General features: G+C 35.4%; 2 protein-coding genes and 1 pseudogene across 4 annotated transcripts; all 3 read right to left on the reverse strand.

Annotated features, from left to right (window-relative positions):
- Positions 1 to 1,223: 1,223 nt before the first annotated feature.
- On the reverse strand, positions 1,224 to 11,419 carry LOC127158160 (E3 ubiquitin/ISG15 ligase TRIM25-like; annotated as a pseudogene).
- A 773-nt stretch (positions 11,420 to 12,192) lies between these two features.
- LOC127158161 (tripartite motif-containing protein 16) lies at positions 12,193 to 18,238 on the reverse strand. Of its 3 annotated transcripts, none has more exons than XM_051101317.1 (8): positions 18,182 to 18,238; positions 17,899 to 18,055; positions 17,028 to 17,522; positions 16,759 to 16,854; positions 15,126 to 15,359; positions 14,244 to 14,397; positions 14,088 to 14,147; positions 12,193 to 13,947 (listed from the first exon to the last, which is right to left on the reverse strand). In XM_051101317.1, the coding sequence occupies exons 3-8, from the start codon at positions 17,478 to 17,480 to the stop codon at positions 13,424 to 13,426; spliced, it is 1,521 nt and encodes a 506-aa protein (XP_050957274.1). In that variant the 5' UTR covers positions 17,481 to 17,522; positions 17,899 to 18,055; positions 18,182 to 18,238; the 3' UTR covers positions 12,193 to 13,423. The 3 variants fall into 3 exon arrangements, with proteins under 3 accessions (XP_050957274.1, XP_050957273.1, XP_050957272.1); XM_051101316.1 differs by having other exon boundaries at positions 12,194 to 13,947; positions 17,028 to 17,615; XM_051101315.1 differs by having other exon boundaries at positions 12,194 to 13,947; positions 17,028 to 17,620.
- A 213-nt stretch (positions 18,239 to 18,451) lies between these two features.
- Positions 18,452 to 20,876, reverse strand: LOC127158159 (tripartite motif-containing protein 16-like; the record flags this gene model as incomplete). The annotated part of the gene is made up of 5 exons (XM_051101314.1): positions 18,452 to 19,687; positions 19,811 to 19,870; positions 19,964 to 20,117; positions 20,254 to 20,487; positions 20,817 to 20,876. Coding segments are annotated over 5 exons (1,056 nt in total), but the record flags the coding sequence as incomplete, so codon positions are not given.
- Between the last annotated feature and the right edge of the window lie 5 nt (positions 20,877 to 20,881).

The following is a 20,881-nucleotide window of genomic DNA, read 5'->3' on the forward strand; positions in this document are numbered from 1 at the left end:
CTCTCACAAGTTACAGGAGAACGGACGCTCTGTCATTATACACACAAATCCATAATTGTATGCCATTTGTTTTTAAAAGCAGGCAACCCTGGTGAAAAAAACAGCATATGCTGGTAGGTATGTTTTGATGCTGAGATGCTGGTTAGGTATGTTTTGATGCTGGTTTAAGCTGGTCCTTTGCTGGTCTATGCTGGTTTAAGCTGGTCCTTTGCTGGTCTATGCTGGTCCTTTGCTGGTTTATGCTGGTCATGTTGCTGGTCAAGGACCAGCATAAACCAGCAAAGGACCAGCGTAAACCAGCTAAGGACCAGCATAGACCAGCAAAGGACCAGCTTAAACCAGCAAAGGACCAGCTTAAACCAGCACCAAAACATACCTAACCAGCATCCCAGCATCAAAACATACCTACCAGCATATGTTGGTTTTTTCACCAGGGAACATAACAAAGACGTTACCTTTGGGTCTTATCAGGTTCTTTCCTCGACCGAAATACAGCTCAAATATAATCTGCTTTACAGCTTTGCCCCCAAAGAACAGCGTTATGAATAATAAGATGCTGAATCACACACGTAGTGCCGAAATAACTTCGGTTTTTATTACCCTCGGATTCAAATACTTCCTGGTTAGCGCGTAAGCAAAATGGGCGTGTGAATGAGAGAGTCAGAAAATAAAACTACGACAGAAAGAGAATTAAAAGCATAAAATATTTATTTTTCCCATATGATCCACTGGTGATCTTTACTGAACCGTAATATAAAATTTGCGTACTTAGAATTACTTACTTAGTTCTATTGAAAATCATGAAATGGGTTTATCTTGCCCATTACTGACTTTTTTTTTTTTTTTTTTTTTGCTGAATATGTAAAATACATCTGATATTATTTTTGAAAATGTAATGAAAAATACTAAATTAAATATTATATTTTGACAATTTAAATCATTACATACACTGGCAACTGTGGTGGAATCAGAATGCATAATTTAATGCACCATTTCAGTTGATTTTGTCTTTATCAAAATTACATGTTACATTATTATTTATAACCTCCCAAACAAAGACAAATCTTTTTAAATAAACATTACAATGTAAAAATATGCCTTTTTATAAAGGTTTTACAGCATACTGTAGTTATGAAAACCAAACATCCCTCATCCAGAAGTCAACAAGTTATCCAATATGTCAAAAAAAGTGTTTGTAAAGAAAGATAATATTAGCAACTATAGCAACATAGTGACTGCTTTTAATACAATCATAATATAACAATGCATGTAATATCTGTGTGACTAAAAAAAAAAAAAAAAAAAAAAAAAAAAATTATTTTTGTCAACACTGTGAGCTGTAAGTTTACAGGTTCCACTGCCAGTTATTTTCTAAACTAACTCTAACCCCTTGTGGCTTGTTGATTAATTGCATCATGGATACCTTATTATTATAAGCTAAAAAAACTTGGGGAAGATTGTTATTTTCAGATGCCAAAATTACAGAATACACAAAATCAAAACCACTGTAATGTCTGATTTTGGAGGGTCTTGAGAGTGTTGTATATTCATTATTTCTATTTAGGAAACTGTATGCTATATTTTGTTCATCTAGAAATTACAGTGTGATTTAAATTATGTATGTTTTAGAAGTTCAGCACTTTAATCTGAAAAACTAATTTAAATGCATTTACTTCTGGTCTGTCTGAATCATCTGTTCTCTGATTCTGACAGATGAACCTTCTCCAATTCCAAATGCAGGGTAGAGGGGTTCAGTGAATGTGGTCTGGACTCTGTGTAGTAGAGTCACTGTGTCAGAGACGCTGTAGAAGGACAGAGTTCCTGCTTTGTGATCCAGATACACTCCTATTCTAGAGGAGGTGACAGCAGGGACAGACACTTTCTCTTTATCATGTATGATAATGAAGTTCTGTTGATAATAGCCCAATCTCCAGGATTTTTTGTTAAAGCCAAGTCTACAGTCGTCACTGTTTCCTTTACGACCAATTCCTTTGTAACAAACTGCTACAGCCCAATTGTTCCCACTGCACTCAACCTCCCAGTAACAGTGACCATGCAAACCCTCTTTACACAGGACATTAGGAAACCAGTCAAATCGCTCCGGGTGATTAGGATATTTTTGGGCTTTATCTGAATTTGATGCTTTTCTGTTTTTCTCTGACAGTTTGATGTTTTTGTATGCAGTGTTTGGATCCAGTTTCAGTTGACAGAAATCTGAAAAAGATGTAGGGAAAAATAAGTATTCAAATAAAATACTGCCCACCACCCCTCTGCTCAAAGTGTCACATTTTAATAGTTAGTAATAATACATAATACAAAACATAATGTATACATTTCAACACATAATAGAAATAATTAATAGATATAATTAACTATAATTCAGCAATTATGTGAGGACACAAAGTGAAAAAAAAAAAAAACAAACAAACAAAAAAAAAAAACGTACACTGCACAATATCATTTGGAGTTTCAGGTTCTGGAACATGGACATTTAATACTAAAGATGATGATAGTCTGTCTCTTTGCTGTTGACAGATGTCCTCCAAAACATCCTTAAATGCTGAGATTGAAATGTCTTTAAAAGACAGATCACTGTGTTGAGTGATGCTGGGAACGTCTTCAAATTTGGGTAAAACACAAACAAACTGACAGCTCTGAAATGAGACAAATAATTTAGACTTAATTTGAATAATTAGGGACAAATTTCACTAAATAAAACAAATACAAAAATCACAGAATAATGAATGGTGAGTGGCTCATCACACACAATTAGTAAAGAACTTTTATTACCTTAAGGCAATGGATCTGATCATCAGTAATCAGAAGTTTCTCAATCTGTGTTTGTCTTTTTTCTGAGTTCTGTCAGCTCTTGATCCAGATGTTTGTGAAGTTCCTCTGCTCGATCTATCTCAGTCTTCTCCTGAGCTCTGATCTGCTCTTTAATCTCAGAGTGTTTCTTCTCCAGAGAGCAGATGAGCTCAGTGAAGACCTTCTCAATGTTCTCCACGCCCTCTTGTGCTGAACTCTGTTGGAGACACAAAACTGTGATCATGCAGGTCATTGTTGTCACTCTTTTAAGTAAATCCTCAAATCCCCAGTTAAATTAAGCTGCTTCTGTTCCAAACAGTTTTTTAAACATTTTTAAATCTTTAAAGCCTCAGGTCACTGTCTACCTTTTTTTGAATATAAAATATTTGTTTTCAACCAACATTAGTTTGTAATACAAGTACTAAACAAAAACTGCTTAAAGAAACATACCTTAAGGAGCTTTACAGCTTCACTGAGTTCCTGCTGACCTCTCTCACGTTCCTGGATCAGCTTCTGACACGCCTCCTTTATCTCCTTTAACTGTTCCTGAGGATTTTAACAAACAAAAAAAAAAAAGGTAAAAATAGACATTCCTGTTTGATAAAGAAGTTTAAGGTGAATTAAACTTATAGCCTATACATTTTTGTAACATAAAATATTGATTATTACTTAAGTTATTATTATTACTATTTTTTATTTTTTTTTTTTTATCAGTGATAGAAAATATATACCTTTTTACTAGTCCATTCTGAATCCATAGACACCACTCTGTGGCCATTATGGTTATCCATCACACACAAATAACAAATGCATTGATGATCATACTGACAGTAAACATCCAGAGGTTTCCCATGACTGAGGCAGATGTTCTCCTGAATGTTTCTGGAGGCTTCGACTAGTTTGTGCTTCATAAACGCAGGAGATTGATAGTGAGTCTGCAGGTGAGTTTGACAGAAGGAGGCCAAGCACTGCAGACAGGACTTTACAGCTCTGTTCTTCTCTGTAGTGCAAACATCACACTCCACAGCAGCCGTTTGTAGGGGCGTCTTCTGCAGCGTCTCCATCATCTCAGCTATCAGAGTGCTCTTCTTCAGTAGAGGTCTCTGACTGAAGCTCTCTCTGCATTGGGGACAGCGGTACGGCGGCTCCTTCTCCTTCTGCTCCCAGTAGTCAGTAATACAGCTCATACAGTAACTGTGTCCACAGGGAATCGTCACCGGCTCCTTCAGCTGATCCAAACAGACTGAACAACTGAACTGATCCTCATACTGACTCGCTGCAGATTCAGCCATTTTTTTTTTTTTTTTTGCAGATAGTTGAAATACCTCTAAAAGAAACAGTTTTCAGTGTGCAGGTGTGTACATGTTGTGAGAGTGAAAGTGAAGACCAAGTGTGTGAAGGCAATTGTAAATGTATTGTTTATGTGAAGCCGTGACACGCCCCCTCAGCCAGACTGAGTGCCAAAAGAGCTTTCAGCATGAATGGATTTAATAGGGAAAATACGAAAACGTGAGTAAAACAAACATTAATCAGTTTAAACTAAAGGTTGCTGAACTTGATATAATGTTCCTAACAACTTAACAAATATCCAGTGGTCAGTGGATATTGATGCAGCCAGGAATCGTGTTTTCTAACACTTACATGGTTCTGATTTTGACGCCGGGGAAAATAAATAAAACAAATTTGCCTGTGAACTCATTTTGTAAATACAAAATAGGTTGGTCTAAACCCTGGTGATCGCTTATGTTATATATATCATCATATCGTCCAGTTGAAAAACCTATATAGTTTTTGTCAGTGTTTATTTAAAAACATCCAGTTATGCAGAATTTAAGATGGTAAATATTTAGTTGATGAGTTGTTTGCTAACCGCTAAAAAAGAATTAGTTGTTTGCCGTGTAGGTAAGTAAAAAATATATCTTTGGTCTTTACCATAACTAAAAACATTGACAACTTTTAAGAATGTGTGCGTCTTTGTGTTTATGTACATAAACAACAGTTTGGCAAAACACTCACATACATATGACATCTTTAATGATTAACACTGATCACAGTACCCATGCACAGTAAATCAGATGAGTAACCGCATCATTTCACTACGTCTTGCTGGATAACTCTGTGTATGTGACAAAGAATCGGATGAAGCAAGAGTTTTTTATTCATCTTTGAGTATGTGGAGGAGCTGGACACATTCATATCAAATTGTCTTGATGAACAAGACCTCATGCCATATTCTGTGAATAGTCTTTCGGAGCAAGGAATCTCTCTCTGTGTAGCCTATGTATGTAGGTATGTGTACTGCATAACAAGAACTGTTTGCCTGATCATTCAACTGTTCATTCAACTGCTCAGACTTATGATATTTGAAACATATATTTTGTTAAACACAACCAGTCAAAAGTTTTTGAACAGTAAGTTTTTTAATGTTTGTTTTTAAAGAAGTCTCTTCTGCCCACCAAGTCTGGATTTATTTGATTCAAAGCAGTGCTTGAAGTGGAACAAAAGAAGTGCCGCAAAAACCTGCTTAATATACTAATTTGAGGGCCCGGTCTCATAAAACTGCATATCAATAGCACGATTTTCTGTTTTTATTTGGCATGCTATTCATACGCTGAAATATGCATGTGCTTGACGTGCACATAATACAGTTTTTGCGTGCCTATTATACGCATTATTATATTAATGCACATTATTAATATAATATTATTATATTATATTATACTGCGTACCGGTGCGTACCGGCCCACTTCAAGCACTGATCCAAAGTATAGCAAAAACAGTAACATTTTAAAATATTTTTACTCTTTTTCCATTTGAAACGGTTTTCTATATTTCTATTAAAATGTAATTAATTCCATTGATTTTAAATGTGACTTTTAGCATTACTCCAGTCACATGATCCTTCAGAAATCATTCTATATTCTGATTTGCTGCTCACCAAACACATTATTATTATTATTAAGTTGAAAACAGCTGAGTAGATTTTTTTCAAGTTTGTTTGATGAATAGAAAGCTCAGAAGAACAGCATTGATCTGAAATAGAAATCTTTTGCAACATTATAAATGTCTTTATCACTTTTGATCAATCTAAAGCATCCTTGATAAATAAAAGTATTAATTTCTATAATCTATTAATTCTATAATAATATGTATATATACACATACACTGACTCCAAGCTTTTGACTGGTATAGTGTATAATATTACAAAAGCCTTTTTATTTCAGATAAATGCTGATCTTTGGATCTTTCTATTTATCAAAGAATCCTGAAAAAATGTACTCAACTGCTTTACATATTGACGATAATCAGAAATGTTTCTTGAGCAGCAAATCAGCATATTAGAATAATTTCTGAAGGACCATGTGACACAGAAGACTGTAATGATGTACTGATGCTGAAAATTTAGCTTTGATCACAAAAATATACTACACTTTAAAATATATTCAAATGGAAAGCTTAAATTTTGTGTTATTTTGGATCAAATAAATGCAGGCTTGGTGAGCAGAAGACTCTTCTTTTAAAAAAAAAATCTACTGTTCAAAACATTTTGGCTGGTAGTGTATATTTTTGTAACATTTTAAATTGAATTATTTTGTAAAATAATAAATATAAAATGCCCAAAGAAGTAATGTAAGTTTTTTTTAATCATCTTTAAGTAGGTGGAGGACCTGGATACATTTCATATCAAGTTGTGATGAACAAGGTCTGAAGGTCAATGTCATGTTACTTATTTAAACTATCAAAGCAATCAACCTCTATTTAAGCCTATGTACAATGACAATGTATGTGTAGCCTACTGCATATGGAGAACTGTTGATTCTGTCATTTAAATGGTAACACTTTATGATAAGTGGAACACATCTTTAAAAAAAACCTGACAATTATACAATACCAACTTTTACAATAATTTTACATTCTTTTACAATACCAAAATCGAACTGTCTCCTTTAAATTTGATACATTTAAAATTCATCTAAAATCGATCGTAATAAATGTGAATTTATCTCATTACATAAATGAACAAGGTAAGGTTGAAAGGTTTTTATTAACAGTTAGCCTAATGTAGTCAATGCAAACGTATTACCGGCTGTCATGATGACGGAATCAGCTCCGTATATATGACATATTAAATATATTAGATTTAAGTTGTGCCATTGTAGCCTAGTAATCCTTTACACAAATAAGAAAACATGTATTAGTAAAACGAAGGACAGTGGCCTATTATTTTATATAGATCCCCGAAACTACCGTATTGCTTCGACATACTTCTAGGTTTCCCCGGTATAGGGACTGGGGAATCACAAGGTGACGTATGTGATATGGGCGTGACTTTCGACGTCACGCTTGGACGTGGGCTAGGTTTTATCGGCGATGGGCGTGCTGTCTGATGTCACACATGGCTGTGGGTGGGGTTGGATGTCAACCTAAATTCGGTCAAATTAGTTTCTCCATGGCATTTGTAGTAAAACTCTGGTTATACAAATGGTAATCCATCTGCCAAAAAAACATGGTTACTGTACTTTTACCCTAGGCCTAATAAAACCATAGTTATTTTTCCTTAGGACAAAACATGACCCATGATAATGCAAAAACATGTTCCGTATTAAAATGTTTATATAAAGATATATTTAAGATGTAGCTATTATTGTACTAATTTTGACATTTAGGCAAGATAAAAAAAACAAAACAAAAAAAAAACACATGGTCCTAATGTAATACTTTTAAATTTTTTTCTATAATAAATGTATAGGCCTGCTATGTGCAAACAAATTACAATTCTGGTGATTGTTTTACAACAAGGTGGAGATGTGTTGATGAAAAAGTTACAGGTACAAGAAAATTAGTGAAAAAAGTAAACATACACATCAGAGACAGAGAGATGTCAGGGAAAATGAAGAGAGTAAAAAGGAAAATGGAAGTTCAAGAGATAACCTTTAATTATTTTGCGGATTTAAGGATTTAAGAATTTTACTCTTTATGTGATGATGATGATGATGATTATGGTGATGATGGCCATAGAAAAAATACTGTTGTCAGTGGTCTCAAAATTTGTTGTGGGGTGTATGGGATGGCCTGGATGAGTGTGAGATTTCCAGGCCTGAAATTTTGTCCTAGTCCACCCCTGTCGAAAGACACATCCCATGGTCGTGGAAAAGATGTTAATCTTTCAGAAAGGGTCAGAAGGGTCTGTTTCAGAAGGGTCAAATTATTGGCATGCATCTAGCAAAGAAAACATCTAAGGAGATTGCTGAAACTACTAAAATTGGGTGAGAACTGTCCAACGCATTATTAAAAACTGGAAGGATAGAAGGGACCCATCTTTTTTACCAAGACTTTACCAAGTACGACATGTTCCTGGATCAACATCTTTGTTGACCCTGGAACAACATTGTGATTAACCAGTCAGATTTGAAAAAACAGTTTATAGTTTTTGTGAAGTTAAGGCTTACAATCAGTGTTTGGTGCTTGTACATCAGTGTCATTCATCTATCATTTCCTCTGATTTTAGGGATTACTCATGGGTAAGGTTAGGTTTAGGTGTAGGGATGTGGTCAAGTTTAAATTTTTGGTTTAAAATGTTGTTCCGGGGCAACAAAATATGTTGACCCAGGAACACATCTAACTCAGCAAAATCAGGACATGCGTGGTCTGATGAGTCCAGATTTACTCTGTTCCAGAGTAATGGGCGCATCAGGGTAAGAAGAGAGGTGGATGAAGTGATGCACCCATCACCGTACAAGCCTGTGGAGGCAGTGCTATGATCTGAGGTTGCTGCAGTTGGTCTTGTCTAGGTTCAGCAATGTTATGTGCCCAAAGAATGAGGTCAGCTGACTACCTGAATATACTGAATGACCAGGTTATTCAATCAATGGATTTTTTTCTTCGCTGATGGCACAGGCATATTCCAAGATGACAATGCCAGGATTCATCAGGCTCAAATTGTGTAAGAGTGGTTCAGGGAGCATGAGACATCATTTTCACACATGGATTGGACACCACAAAGTCCAGACCTTAACCCCATTGAGAATCTTTGGGATGTGCTTGAGAAGACTCTCCCATCATCAATACAAGATCTTGGTGAAAAATTAATGCTCTGGATGGGAACAAATGTTGTGACATTGCAGAAGCTTATCAAAATGATGCCACGGCAAATCCATGCCATAATCAAAGTTAAAAGAGTAAAAACTGTTATCACTTGCCCTTGTGTAGCATTTACTCCTTCAGTTAACTGAGTGAAAGTGGCTCATATCTGAGCTTGTGTAACTGCAATTTGCATATTAATGAACCTACGTATATTAACTGAGGTAAGGGTGCAGAGTTATATTCAAGCCATTTTAAGACAACAAGAAATTATTTTCATGGGGAAAAATATTTTAGATTTAAAAGATAAAATTAGTAACTGCAAGGGGACTTTATAGGGGTTATATGATGTTGCTGAAAAGAACATTATTTTGTGTGTTTAGTATAATGCAATGTGTTTATGCGGTTTGAGGTTCAAAAAAACACATTATTTTCCACATACTGTACATTAATATTGCTGCTCTCTGCCCCGCCTTTCTGAAACGCAGCGATATTTAAGCTCATCTTTCTGAATAGTGCGGTGTGCTCTGATTAGCCAGCTATTCAGTACGTTGTGATTGGCCGAATACCGTGTGACGGAAATTTTACACCCCTTACCATGTTGTGTCCCGGCGTGACGAGACAAAAACAATAAAACCCATTAAATGCATTTGTTGCATCCAGTAAGGACATAGTTACTGATTGTAATGATTATAATAATCTGATTATAATAATCTTTTTAGGCGTTGTGTTGCACTGCTTAAATATAAAACCAACAAACAAGCACTACTCTGCTCAAAACTCGCGTTTGAATAGCCAGTAGCAAATTCTTCAAATATGAAAACGTACTTACAGGCTGTGAGTCAGACGCATCAGACTGTCCTTGCAAAATTGGAATTGCCCCACTTTATAGTGTGCACAGCCGGCATTGTAGACTAACGTTACTCTCCCAGGTTCAGAAAACAGTCTTCCATAAAATGCGCTGCACACACTCAAATATTTGCATTGTACTGTTCTGGAACAGTGTTGTAAATATAACTTAACCACTGATTTCTAGTACTTACGCTTTCGCAACGAAACACACAGTGTCTCCACAACATGGTGGCTGCAACAATACTACAGCGAGAATTAAAGTTATGCCTTCTTTCTTGGCGTATACATTTGGGCGGTGTTATGCAAATATTCCCACACCGTGACATAGACATCCGGGGGTGTGTTTGAATGAGCTGTTTTAGGAAGGCATGGCTGAGTTTTATAAAGAATATCTCTTTGGGTTTGAAACTTCAAACTTTGTAACTTTAGAGATCTTATGTATGCACGAACAGCATGACTAACAACTCCAAAGACTAAGGAAAACAGGAAATCGCATCATATGACCCCTTCAAACAGGTAAGCATTTTCACAACTTTTCTAAAACTTTGCTGGTTTGGTTACATTCTTCTTAAGATGGAGATGTGGTTTTTAGAATGCTCTTAAAACATTGTAACTGAAAGCAAAATGTTGTGCAACAGAATGCATACTTCTTAAACATGTTTTTCCAGTCAGTGATTAATCCAATTAGATTTTAGAGTTGGAACTGCCTGTTTTGGAATCATTAATGTAGGGTGAACACATAAAAAGACTTGGCATTTTAATCTATCTTGTCTGCAGTAACAAATAAACAGGTCCTGCCACAACAGTATTTGATTGGATTAGTGAACAACCTTAAAATACCTTCCATGATAAGGAAGTGTTGCCACAGTCACTGCCTTCATATTGCATCAGCCAACATTACTTTATCAATTAAAAATAAAAAATAAAAATAAAAAAATAAATAATGTGTTATTTTCATTAAAGTCCATTTATATGTTCTGTCAGTGCATACACACTGAGCACAGTATATCAAGCTTATCTAAATTTACCTCTAAATTCACCCTTGTAATGTTATTCCCTACAAAAAATGTCAAAGAGACAGTCGTCTAGATGTTTGGTGAGGAGGCACATGAGAAAATTGTTTTATGCTAAAAAAGGTTTCTGCATGTAAAAAACTATTTTTCAGCTAGATAGTATAATGTCTTAAAATTATATAAATATACTTATTCATTATTACATGAAACCAGTAAACTGTTGTTGTAATAGCAAGCAGAGAAATAATTGAATGCTGTTTCTTTTAACACAGACATATCAACGAAGCCAATATCTGTGGATCTTATAAAGTTCTTACCTGTCAGCAAGTCAGAGGATGTAGATCGATAAGCAGTGTTTCAGTCACTGGTGTAACAGGGACGTTTCTCTAGAATACATGCACATACACACATTTCCTGGTTTTTAGCAAGGCCATAACCATACCCATAACCGAAACAGCTAAATGTTGCCTCGTCACATTCCTTTTAAAAGGTAGGTGTGTTTTCTAGAATGTTCATAATACATTGTAACAAAGCAAAATGTTGTGCAATAGTCACCGATTAATCAAATCGTATTTTAGAGCAGGAGCAAATATTCAAATTAAGGCACATTAAGGTAAATTAAGGGGGACACCTACCTGCAATTTCAAGCTGTGTTATTTATGCGATTATAAATGTTTTAAGTGCATTCATGCTACCCCTGTGCGGCATTAAACAGTCTGTGCAAATATATTACTTCAGATGCAGCTTCTGCCACCTCTGTAGTGCAAGTATTTTGTTGATATTGATTTGATTTGATTGTTAAAAGACCTAGAGTATTTTATTACTCTAATTAAATATATAGGTCTATTTCTGAATCTGACATAAAATGGACATTAAAAAAAAAATAGTACTAAATTTAGTGTAATGGAAACAACGTTGGGCATGTCAATGATAGCCCAGCTCAAATGATGTTATTTATATTATGTTTAATTAGAATGTTTAGACTCAAAACTCAAAACATATCCAGATTTTTAACTGGTAATGCACAATTCCAAATCAATTGATCTAACAAGATAAATTTGAACTATCTACTATATAATGTTTTCTAAAGTGTCAGGGACACGAACGAACAGGTCTCTTACTTCAAAACTTTTCATCTTGCCAGAAAAACCGAATGAAATTCTGTTCAGTTACCAAATGTTTTGACAATCATAATAAAATTCTTGTGGTGCAAGTATTGCATTTGTGTGTTTTTAAAACCTTTGTGCTGTGCTTATAATGCTTTACCTAATTTTGGTGAAGCACCAATCACTGTCCTTCTAAAAAGTTCCTTGTAAATCTCTGTTATTTTGTCACCAAAACCTATACATTCTTTTTTTTTATGAAATTGTTTTCTATTAGTTAAGACAGGTTTTGCACTTCTTTTTGGAACTGACTGATCATAAGCCTTACGCACCACAAGTTTTGAGTGAAAAAAGCATTTTCGTTTCAGATCTATGAAGCCTACGATCAGTCAGTTCCAAAAAAGAAATGCAAAACCTGTGCTAATTGAAAGAAAGCATGCTAATAAAAAGATTGAATCCAATATGGTGACAACAAGCAATTTTTGTAGGCTGGTGATTTTAACTGGGAACACTAAAAGGAAGACTGAAACACATAAGCAGGGATTTTCAAACGGGGCTGTGTTTTGTTATTAAGTAAATAAGTTGGAATAAAATGCCTAAAGTGAACACATTAAGATGCCAAAGATCAATTAATCCATTGTAACTTGTAAAGATCAGATAAAGAATTTGTAAAGATCTCAGATTCATCTACCCATTGGCAATATGCAAATTGATATACACACTGTAGTTCTCAAGTTGGTTTGTAAATCCATTACACATTGGCTGTATTTCATGTCATTGAAATATTTGATTAAATTGCATTATTTAGAAAAATGTTTTATTCATGATTTGATTACATGACTGATTATTCTTTTTTATTTTCTTACATTTTTAAACTTACAAACAAGGAAAATAAATTATTCATTATACAAGCTACCTACAAAGCAAAAGAACCAAAACCCAAAAGGACACTGACCAAGTAAATAAATATAACAAGTAATAGGATAAATAGTATAAAAATGACAAATTATTTCCATGTTTTCCCCATAAAATTGTTTTATTATCTAGGAAAAGCATTATCTTTCTCCTGCTATTTCTCATAGAAAGGCACAAAGACAGACATACTTGCACACACAGAAACATACAAGCACACTGAAACTTGTAAGCACTGCTCTGCGACTTTATCAACAAAATAGTTTTGCAGCTGAAAAGCTATATGACATTTCTCAGTAGCTAGGTTTTGCTGTTTTTGATGAAGTTAAACTTACAGAATCGCTAATTCTTTAAACTGACAGCTATTATTTTAATTACAAATAAGTTCAGTCAAAATACAAAATATAATGAAAGTAGAAAATAGAAATAAACAGTAAATTAATTAATGCTTTCTAAACAACAGAAACAAGATATTAAGCAAACACTTGTGCTACATCTGTCTCCAATGACTAATTGCAATCAAAAGAGTGTCTGTATATAACAGAAACCAAATATGCAGCACTGATTTTTATTTGAGAATAATTACCCTTTAAACAGCTTGTTTTTTATTTCATACATTTTTGATCAGTCTATTTCTGGTTTATGTGAACTTTCTAATGCCTTATTATGTTGATAAGTGAATGATCTCCAACCCCAAATGCAGGGTAGAGGGGTTCAGTGAATGTGGTCTGGACTCTGTGTAGTAGAGTCATTGTGTCAGAGACACTGTAGAAGGACAGAGTTCCTGCTCTGTGATCCAGATACACTCCTATTCTAGAAGAGGGGACAGCAGTGACTGAGGCTTGCATACTATTATGCACAAAGCAGAAATTCTGCTGAGATCGGGACAATCTCCATGATTTCTTGTTGAAGCCAAATCTACAGTCATCACTATGTCCTTTACGACTAATTCCTTTGTAACAAACTGCTATAACACAGTCATTTCCACTGCACTCAACCTCCCAGTAACAGCGACCGTACAAACCCTCTTTACACATGATGTAATGAAAGCCATCAAATCGCTCTGGGTGATCAGGATATTTCTGAACTTTAGATGAAGATGATGCTTTTTTGTTGTTTTCTGACAGTTTGAGATTTGTGTGTGCAGTGTTTGGATCCAAGTTAAGTTGGCAGAAATCTAAGGAGGAGGAATGGGCAAAAAAACAAGCAATGAACAAAGTACAATTGTCCCAGCTGGTCACATTGTAACAGATCATATCCACTAATATTTATCAGTTAAGTGTTTGAAGTCTTTGAATAAACTGAAGTTCAACTTACACTGCAAAAAATGATTTTGGGTCTTTGGTTCTGGAGGCTTTGCAACATGGATATTTGACACTAAAGAAAGAAAACAAAACAAGTGCACAGTTAATTTGTTGGTCAACTCGTACAGAGTATCAATGACAAAAATACAGCATGTTAAAAGATTTAGACCTTCTCGAGAAATTCTGGCTGTTTGCTGTTGACAGACATCCTCCAAAACATTTCTGAGTGTTGAGATTGAAATGGTTTTAAAAGACAGATGATTGTGTTGAGTGATGCTGGGAACATCTTCAAATGTGGGTAAAACACAAACAGACTGACAGCTCTGAAATGAGACAAATACAGCACTGCTGGTTATGTACAACCTCAAATCAGAACGTTTTGGAAAATCAAGAATCTGTGATTAACACATCTGTTTCTTGAGTCCTTTTTAAACCTGAGGTATGAACGACTAGTGCTAAAACGGGGGTTTCATGACACTTCTAATATAGGGTTTTCTGAGCGCACACATCCAAAGCACACGCACAGAATGCCACTATCACACAGCAAGTGAGTACTAAACTAGTACTTCTTTCATGTCTTATTGCACTTAAACTGTCAAATACACACAAGTTTATGTTAAAAACACATGAGTCACTAAAACATTTGTTTATGTCTGTGAAGGTAAACAGCTGAGAAAAAAATTGCATGTTTATATCAGATCTGTGTGGCAGCAGCGTAATATACAGTAAATAAATTAATAAAACCTTTTGTCTCCTCTGAGGCTGGAACTCTAAATAGTGTTTTGTGCTTGTCTGTGCACCCAACAACAGAGCACAGCACTTAAAAAGTCTGATTTGTCATGATATGTCACCTTAAGTTAGTCAGTGAAATCATTGGAGATCTTTTCTTTGTACTTTTGTCAATTAAATAAAAGTTAAAGAGAATTAACAAATCACAGATTTTTGATTTTATTGCATTTTACAAAACATCCCTACTTCTGATTTGGGGTTGTGAAAATGTGAAACTGTATAAAAACATGGTGGTATATTTTAATGAAAGGACTTGTATTACCTTCAGACAATGAATCTGATCATCACTAATCAGAAGTTTCTCAATCTCTGTTTGTCTTTTTCTGAGTTCTGTCAGCTCTTGATCCAGATGTTTGTGAAGTTCCTCTGCTCGATCTATCTCAGTCTTTTCTTGAGCTCTGATCTGCTCTTTAATCTCAGAGCGTTTCTTCTCCAGAGAGCAGATGAGCTCAGCGAAGACATTCTCAATGTTCTCCACAGCCTTTTGTGCTGAATTCTGTTGAAGACACAAAACTGTGATCATGCATTGTCATGAATCAATTTGGCACAACAGCCAAAATATTGTAGTCTATGTGAGCAAGTCTGGTTTTGTAAATCCTAGCAATGGTCATCCCAATCAAATGAAGCTGCTTCTATTCAATACAGTGTAGGTAGACAGTAAGCTAGTGGCTGTCAATCTCCAAAAAGTGTCAATAAAAACACCAAGAATTTTGTGTGTCACCTTTTATATTTTAATATAGTTTTTGCATTGAAGGGGTCATTGGATGCAAAGTTCACTTTTACATGTTGTTTGAACATTAATGTGTTTTGGCAGTGTATGTACAAATCTACCCTATAATGATAAAAATCCATGCAGTGGTTTTTAATTAATCTGTAAAAATAATATCCCCTTTTTCAAATCGAGCCATTCTCAGATGCCTCACACCGACAGAGGCCGCTCCCACGACAGCTGATTGACATGAGTACCTCAGAACTGCCTTAAATCAGCTGTAACAGTTCGACCTCCATTGCTTTGATGCAGGAGCAGAGATGTGAATTAGACAAGAATATCTCCGATTGAGTGATTGAGGTGTTGCTGGATGTAATAATAAACATAGTGGTCGTCATTTACTCCCGACATCTGAGCCGCGGAAGATGCAGTGGATTACATTTGTTTGTGAAGGGAATGCGCCTCACGATCTACATAAATGTGTCTATGTTCGTACAAAACATTCGTGATCCAGCTTAACTTACAGCAGAAGTGAGTATAAGGGGTTTTTTTATGAATCTTTGCGATCACCTTTCCTAATAACGTGCTAGTTAGCAAGTTTAGCGGCTAAAGTAAACAGGCTCGTCACTGGTTAAGGCTAGCAGGGATACAGCTCTAGCTACTGGGCATGCGCACATCAATGTAACGTTATTTTTGTCACACTGTACAACAATAATACTGTTTTTGTATTATAGTAAGGGCTAAGTTTAGGGTTGGTGTAGGTGTAGACCTTAAAAAAACAATCTAATAGGTAGAACAATTCATTTCATTGTTAGTTTCCGGTCGGAGCTGTGTCCCTTCTAGCCACAACCATCGTTACTCCACAAAGAGAAGAGAGGGGCGGGGCGGGCAAAGCTCATTAACATTTAAAGCAACCTTGACCAGAACAGGATGATTTTTGCAGAGCTGATTTTTTCAAGGTAAAAAAGGTGTTACTTGCACTACCATTGAGAACCTTTAACCAAAGCATGTTATAGACTTTTTGTTAAGACCATAAAGAATCATATCAACTTGTGGAAAATGGGCATCCGATGACCCCTTTAAATTTATTGGTCACTGTCAGCCTTCCTAAATGTAAAAATCTACTTTTGTGTTTCATATAAACTTTCATCTTTAAACAAATTGAAATACCCTTAAAGAAACATACTTTAAGAAGCTTCACAGCTTGACTGAGTTCCTGCTGACCTCTCTCTCGCTCCTGGATCAGCTTGTGACACGCCTCCTTTATCTCCTCTAACTCTTTCTGAGGATGTTAACATACAAAACTTAAAACAATATGTAAAAATAGGCATAAAACTTTTTTAGTCTGGTAATAGAACTAACATGTTGAAATTAAATGTATGCAATATAATAAAATTATTATAATTTTATTCAAATATTTTATGCCCTTTTTTTTTCTTTTTTTTTTTACATTACCTTTTTATTAGTCCATTCTGAATCCACATACACCATACTGTGTCCTTTGTGATTATCAGTACACATGCAACAAATGCACTGATCATCATCCTGACAGTAAATCTCCAGCGGTTTCCCATGACTGAGGCAGATGTTCTCCTGAATGTTTTTGGAGGCATCAACTAGTTTGTGCTTCATAAACGCAGGAGATTGATAGTGAAGCTGCAGGTGAGTTTGACAGAAGGAGGCCAAACACTGCAGACAGGACTTTACAGCTCTGTTTTTCTCTGTAGTGCAAACATCACACTCCACAGCAGCCGTTTGTAGGGACGTCTTCTGCAGCGTCTCCATCATCTCAGCTATCAGAGTGTTCATCTTCAGTAGAGGTCTCTGACTGAAGCTCTCTCTGCATTGGGGACAGCGGTACGGCGGCTCCTGCTCCTTCTGTTCCCAGCAGTCAGTAATACAGCTCATACAGTAACTGTGTCCACAGGGAATCGTCACCGGCTCCTTCAGCTGATCCAAACAGATAGAACAACTGAACTGATCCTCATACTGACTCGCTGCAGATTCAGCCATTTCTTTGCAGATAGTTACCTCTAATAGAAACTGTTCTGACAGAAGTAAATCATTAAAAAATGCAAGTCAGCATGTCAATCATGAATGAAAGTGTAAGTCTAAAAATCTACAAATTGCTTAGAGTTTGGTGTATTATTATAAAAGAACAATCCTTAGCGCTTCACCCATGATCAAAAGAATAAACATGCGACATCAAGATTAAAATGGTATTATTATTAAACATTTAGGCCTACGGTAGTAATTTCATGTTTGTTTTTCAAGGCAAGTTAAAACATTGGTAAAACCAATATTTAAGGTTTCTAAGACTTCTTACCAGTTTGTACAGAATAAAAAGTCAACTATATTCCCTCCTTACTGCTTTAAACAAAAAAATAAGTGTAGATCCTTAAGCAGAGGCTTGTGTAGCAGGGAAATAGATTTCGTTTCTCTTGAATCCACATGCTTCCTGGTTTTCCGTGTGCAAATGTGTGCTGAGAGAGAGAGAGAGAGAGTTACAAAAAATGTAATTTAAAAAGCAAGAAAAGGTTTCCTTTTAGCACTAAATAACTACTTTTACTGTGACCAAACCTATAAAACATAACATTTACTTAGCTTACAAGTAAATTAAGATTTTCTCCCGTAGTAGATGAAGTAGCAGTCAAAGTCTCTCTTGCACAATCCAATGTCCAATGACAAATAAAAATGTTTATTTTAACAGCTAGGCCTGCTAATAAACGTCCAAACAGCCGTGTGTAAAATGATTTAAACACTGATGATTTCATGTTGGCTGGACAATGGCATTAGTTAACCTAAGAGAAAACATTCATTTTTTAAAAAGTGAGAAAAAAAATCTGATAATTGAAGAAAAACGACAATCTTCTCACACAAATCACAGATTCTTTTATTAATACAATTGTACGATTTCATTTGATTTTCTTTTTATTTTATTACATATTACATTATAAATGATATATTAAAAAACAACAACAACAACAACAAATATAAAGATTCATCTTTAAAGATTAAGATCATAATCATTTTAAAATTCAATCAAAATCAGGTCTCTTCCTCAAGTCAGCTCCTGTTGTCTAAATTGTAAGGACATCATTTGTAAAGAAGGAAGTTGGTATTAGCAGGTAGAATGACAAGAAAACAAATGTGGCTGCATTTAATAATAATACATGTTTGAAATAAAGTATAAATATTTTGTCAACACCATGAGCTTTAAACAGTCTACTAGTTTCCATGACCAATTATTTTACAAACCAACCCTGACATCTTGCTGGCTTGATGATAAACTGCATCATGGATTCAGACATTATTATTATAATGAGCTACAGAAATATTGCTGAAGATGAGCATTCAGAAGACACACAATCTTTCTAACATCTGATTTTGGAACATGTGATAATGAACTGCAGATTTATTTACTGATATCCAGTTTGACAGTCTCAGTTGTGTGTTAGTGTTTAAGAAATGTCTTTTATTCAGACAAACTACATATTACATTTGTATTTAAATACATACACATTTCAGGAGTTCAGCAACTGAATTTGAACCTTGATAAATTATGGTTTATTTCTGGTCTATCTGAGCTTTTCTTTGCTCGATGATCCTGACAGATGAATCTTCCATAACCCCAAATGCAGGGTAGAGGGGTTTAGTGAATGTGGTCTGGACTCTGTGTAGTAGAGTCATTGTGTCAGAGACGCTGTAGAAGGACAGAGTTCCTGCTCTGTGATCCAGATACACTCCTATTCTAGAGGAGCGGAGAACAGGGATTGAGACGTGCTTATTATTATGTATGAAAGTGACACTTTGCTCCTCGCGGGATAATCTCCATGATTTTTTGTTGAAGCCAAGTTTATAAGCATCATTTCTTCCTTTACGATCAATTCCTCTGTAACAAACTGCTACAGCCCAAATATTCCCACTGCACTCAACCTCCCAGTAACAGCGACCGTGTAAACCCTCTCTACACAGGACATAAGGAAACCAGTCAAATCGTTCTGGGTGATCAGGATATTGCTGTACTTTACATGAATATGATACTTTCCTGTTCTCTTCTGACAGTTTGAGTTCCGTATTTGCAGTGTTTATATCCAGATTCAGTTGACAGAAATCTAAGGAGGATCCATCCACATAAACAGATTATTATTGTTTTCCAAAATTCTCATTTTAGACTTTTGATGAGAACGGTCAAATTAACAGGTACTTGTGTTTGTGAAAAAAATAACTCAACTTACATTGCCAAAATGCATTTGGAGTCTTTGGTTCTGGAGTCTGTGCAATGTGAACATTTGACACTGAGAAGACAAGAAGAAACACAATTCAATATTTAGGTGTAATCTTAGTTTGAATGACACATTTTATATTCCAAGGAAAAGAAGCATTCAGACCATCTCGAGATATTCTGGCTGTTTGCTGTTGACAGACGTCCTCCAAAAACTCCTTAAATGCTGAGATTGAAATGTCTTTAAAAGACAGATGAGTGTGTTGAGTGAAGCTGGGAACGTTTCCAAATTTTGGTAAAACACACACAGACTGATAGCTCTGAAATGAGACAAATAATTCAGACTTAAATTGTGAATCCATTCGATTAAAGAAAACAAGCATGTATGTACCTATGATGATATGTTGTCATATGGAAGGTTCTCACACACATGATTATAAAAATAACTTTCATTACCTTCAGACAATGGGGCAGATCATCACTAATCAGAAGTTTCTCAATCTCTGCTTGTCTTTTTCTGAGTTTTGTCAGCTCTTGATCCAAATGTTTGTGAAGTTCTTCTGCTCGATCTATCTCAGTCTTCTCCTGAGCTCTGATCTGCTCTTTAATCTCAGAGCGTTTCTTCTCCAGAGAGCAGATGAGCTCAGTGAAGACCTTCTCAATGTTCTCCACGGCCTCTTGTGCTGAACTCTGTTGGAGACACAAAAACTGTGATCATGCAGATCAATGTTGTGACTCAACAGGCAAAGATGCAATTTAAGAGAGCAATTCTGTTTTTGCAAATCTTCAGTCAAATTAAGCTGCTTCTGTTCCAAACTTTTTTTCCAAAAAAATACACAAGGCAAAAAGAACACTGTGAACTGTTCGTCATTAACTTGTATAGCAGTATAGCATTTTTTCTGATCATTTTATGAAGCTTGAAAACTAGTCAAACGCCCTTTATCAGTTTAATTTATTAATTTAAAATACCTGCATTTTAAACAACCTTCAATTACTAAATAAGGCTTGAGGAAACCTACTTTAAAGAACTTCACAGCTTCACCAAGTTCCTGCTGACTTCTCTCGCTCTCCTTGATCAGCTTCT

Source organism: Labeo rohita, unplaced genomic scaffold (assembly GCF_022985175.1).
Source record: "Labeo rohita strain BAU-BD-2019 unplaced genomic scaffold, IGBB_LRoh.1.0 scaffold_1369, whole genome shotgun sequence".
In the NCBI taxonomy this organism is placed as follows: domain Eukaryota; kingdom Metazoa; phylum Chordata; class Actinopteri; order Cypriniformes; family Cyprinidae; genus Labeo; species Labeo rohita.

Coding starts and splice junctions, on each gene's coding strand:
- LOC127158161 (XM_051101316.1), bottom strand. CDS start 17,585: ATGGCTGAATCTGCAGCGAGTCAGTATGAGGATCAGTTCAGTTGTTCT. Junction 15,360..16,758: donor AAGCTGTGAAGCTTCTTAAA/GTATGTTTCTTT, acceptor TGTCTTCAACAG/AATTCAGCACAAAAGGCTGT. Junction 14,398..15,125: donor ATCAGATTCATTGTCTGAAG/GTAATACAAGTC, acceptor GTCTCATTTCAG/AGCTGTCAGTCTGTTTGTGT.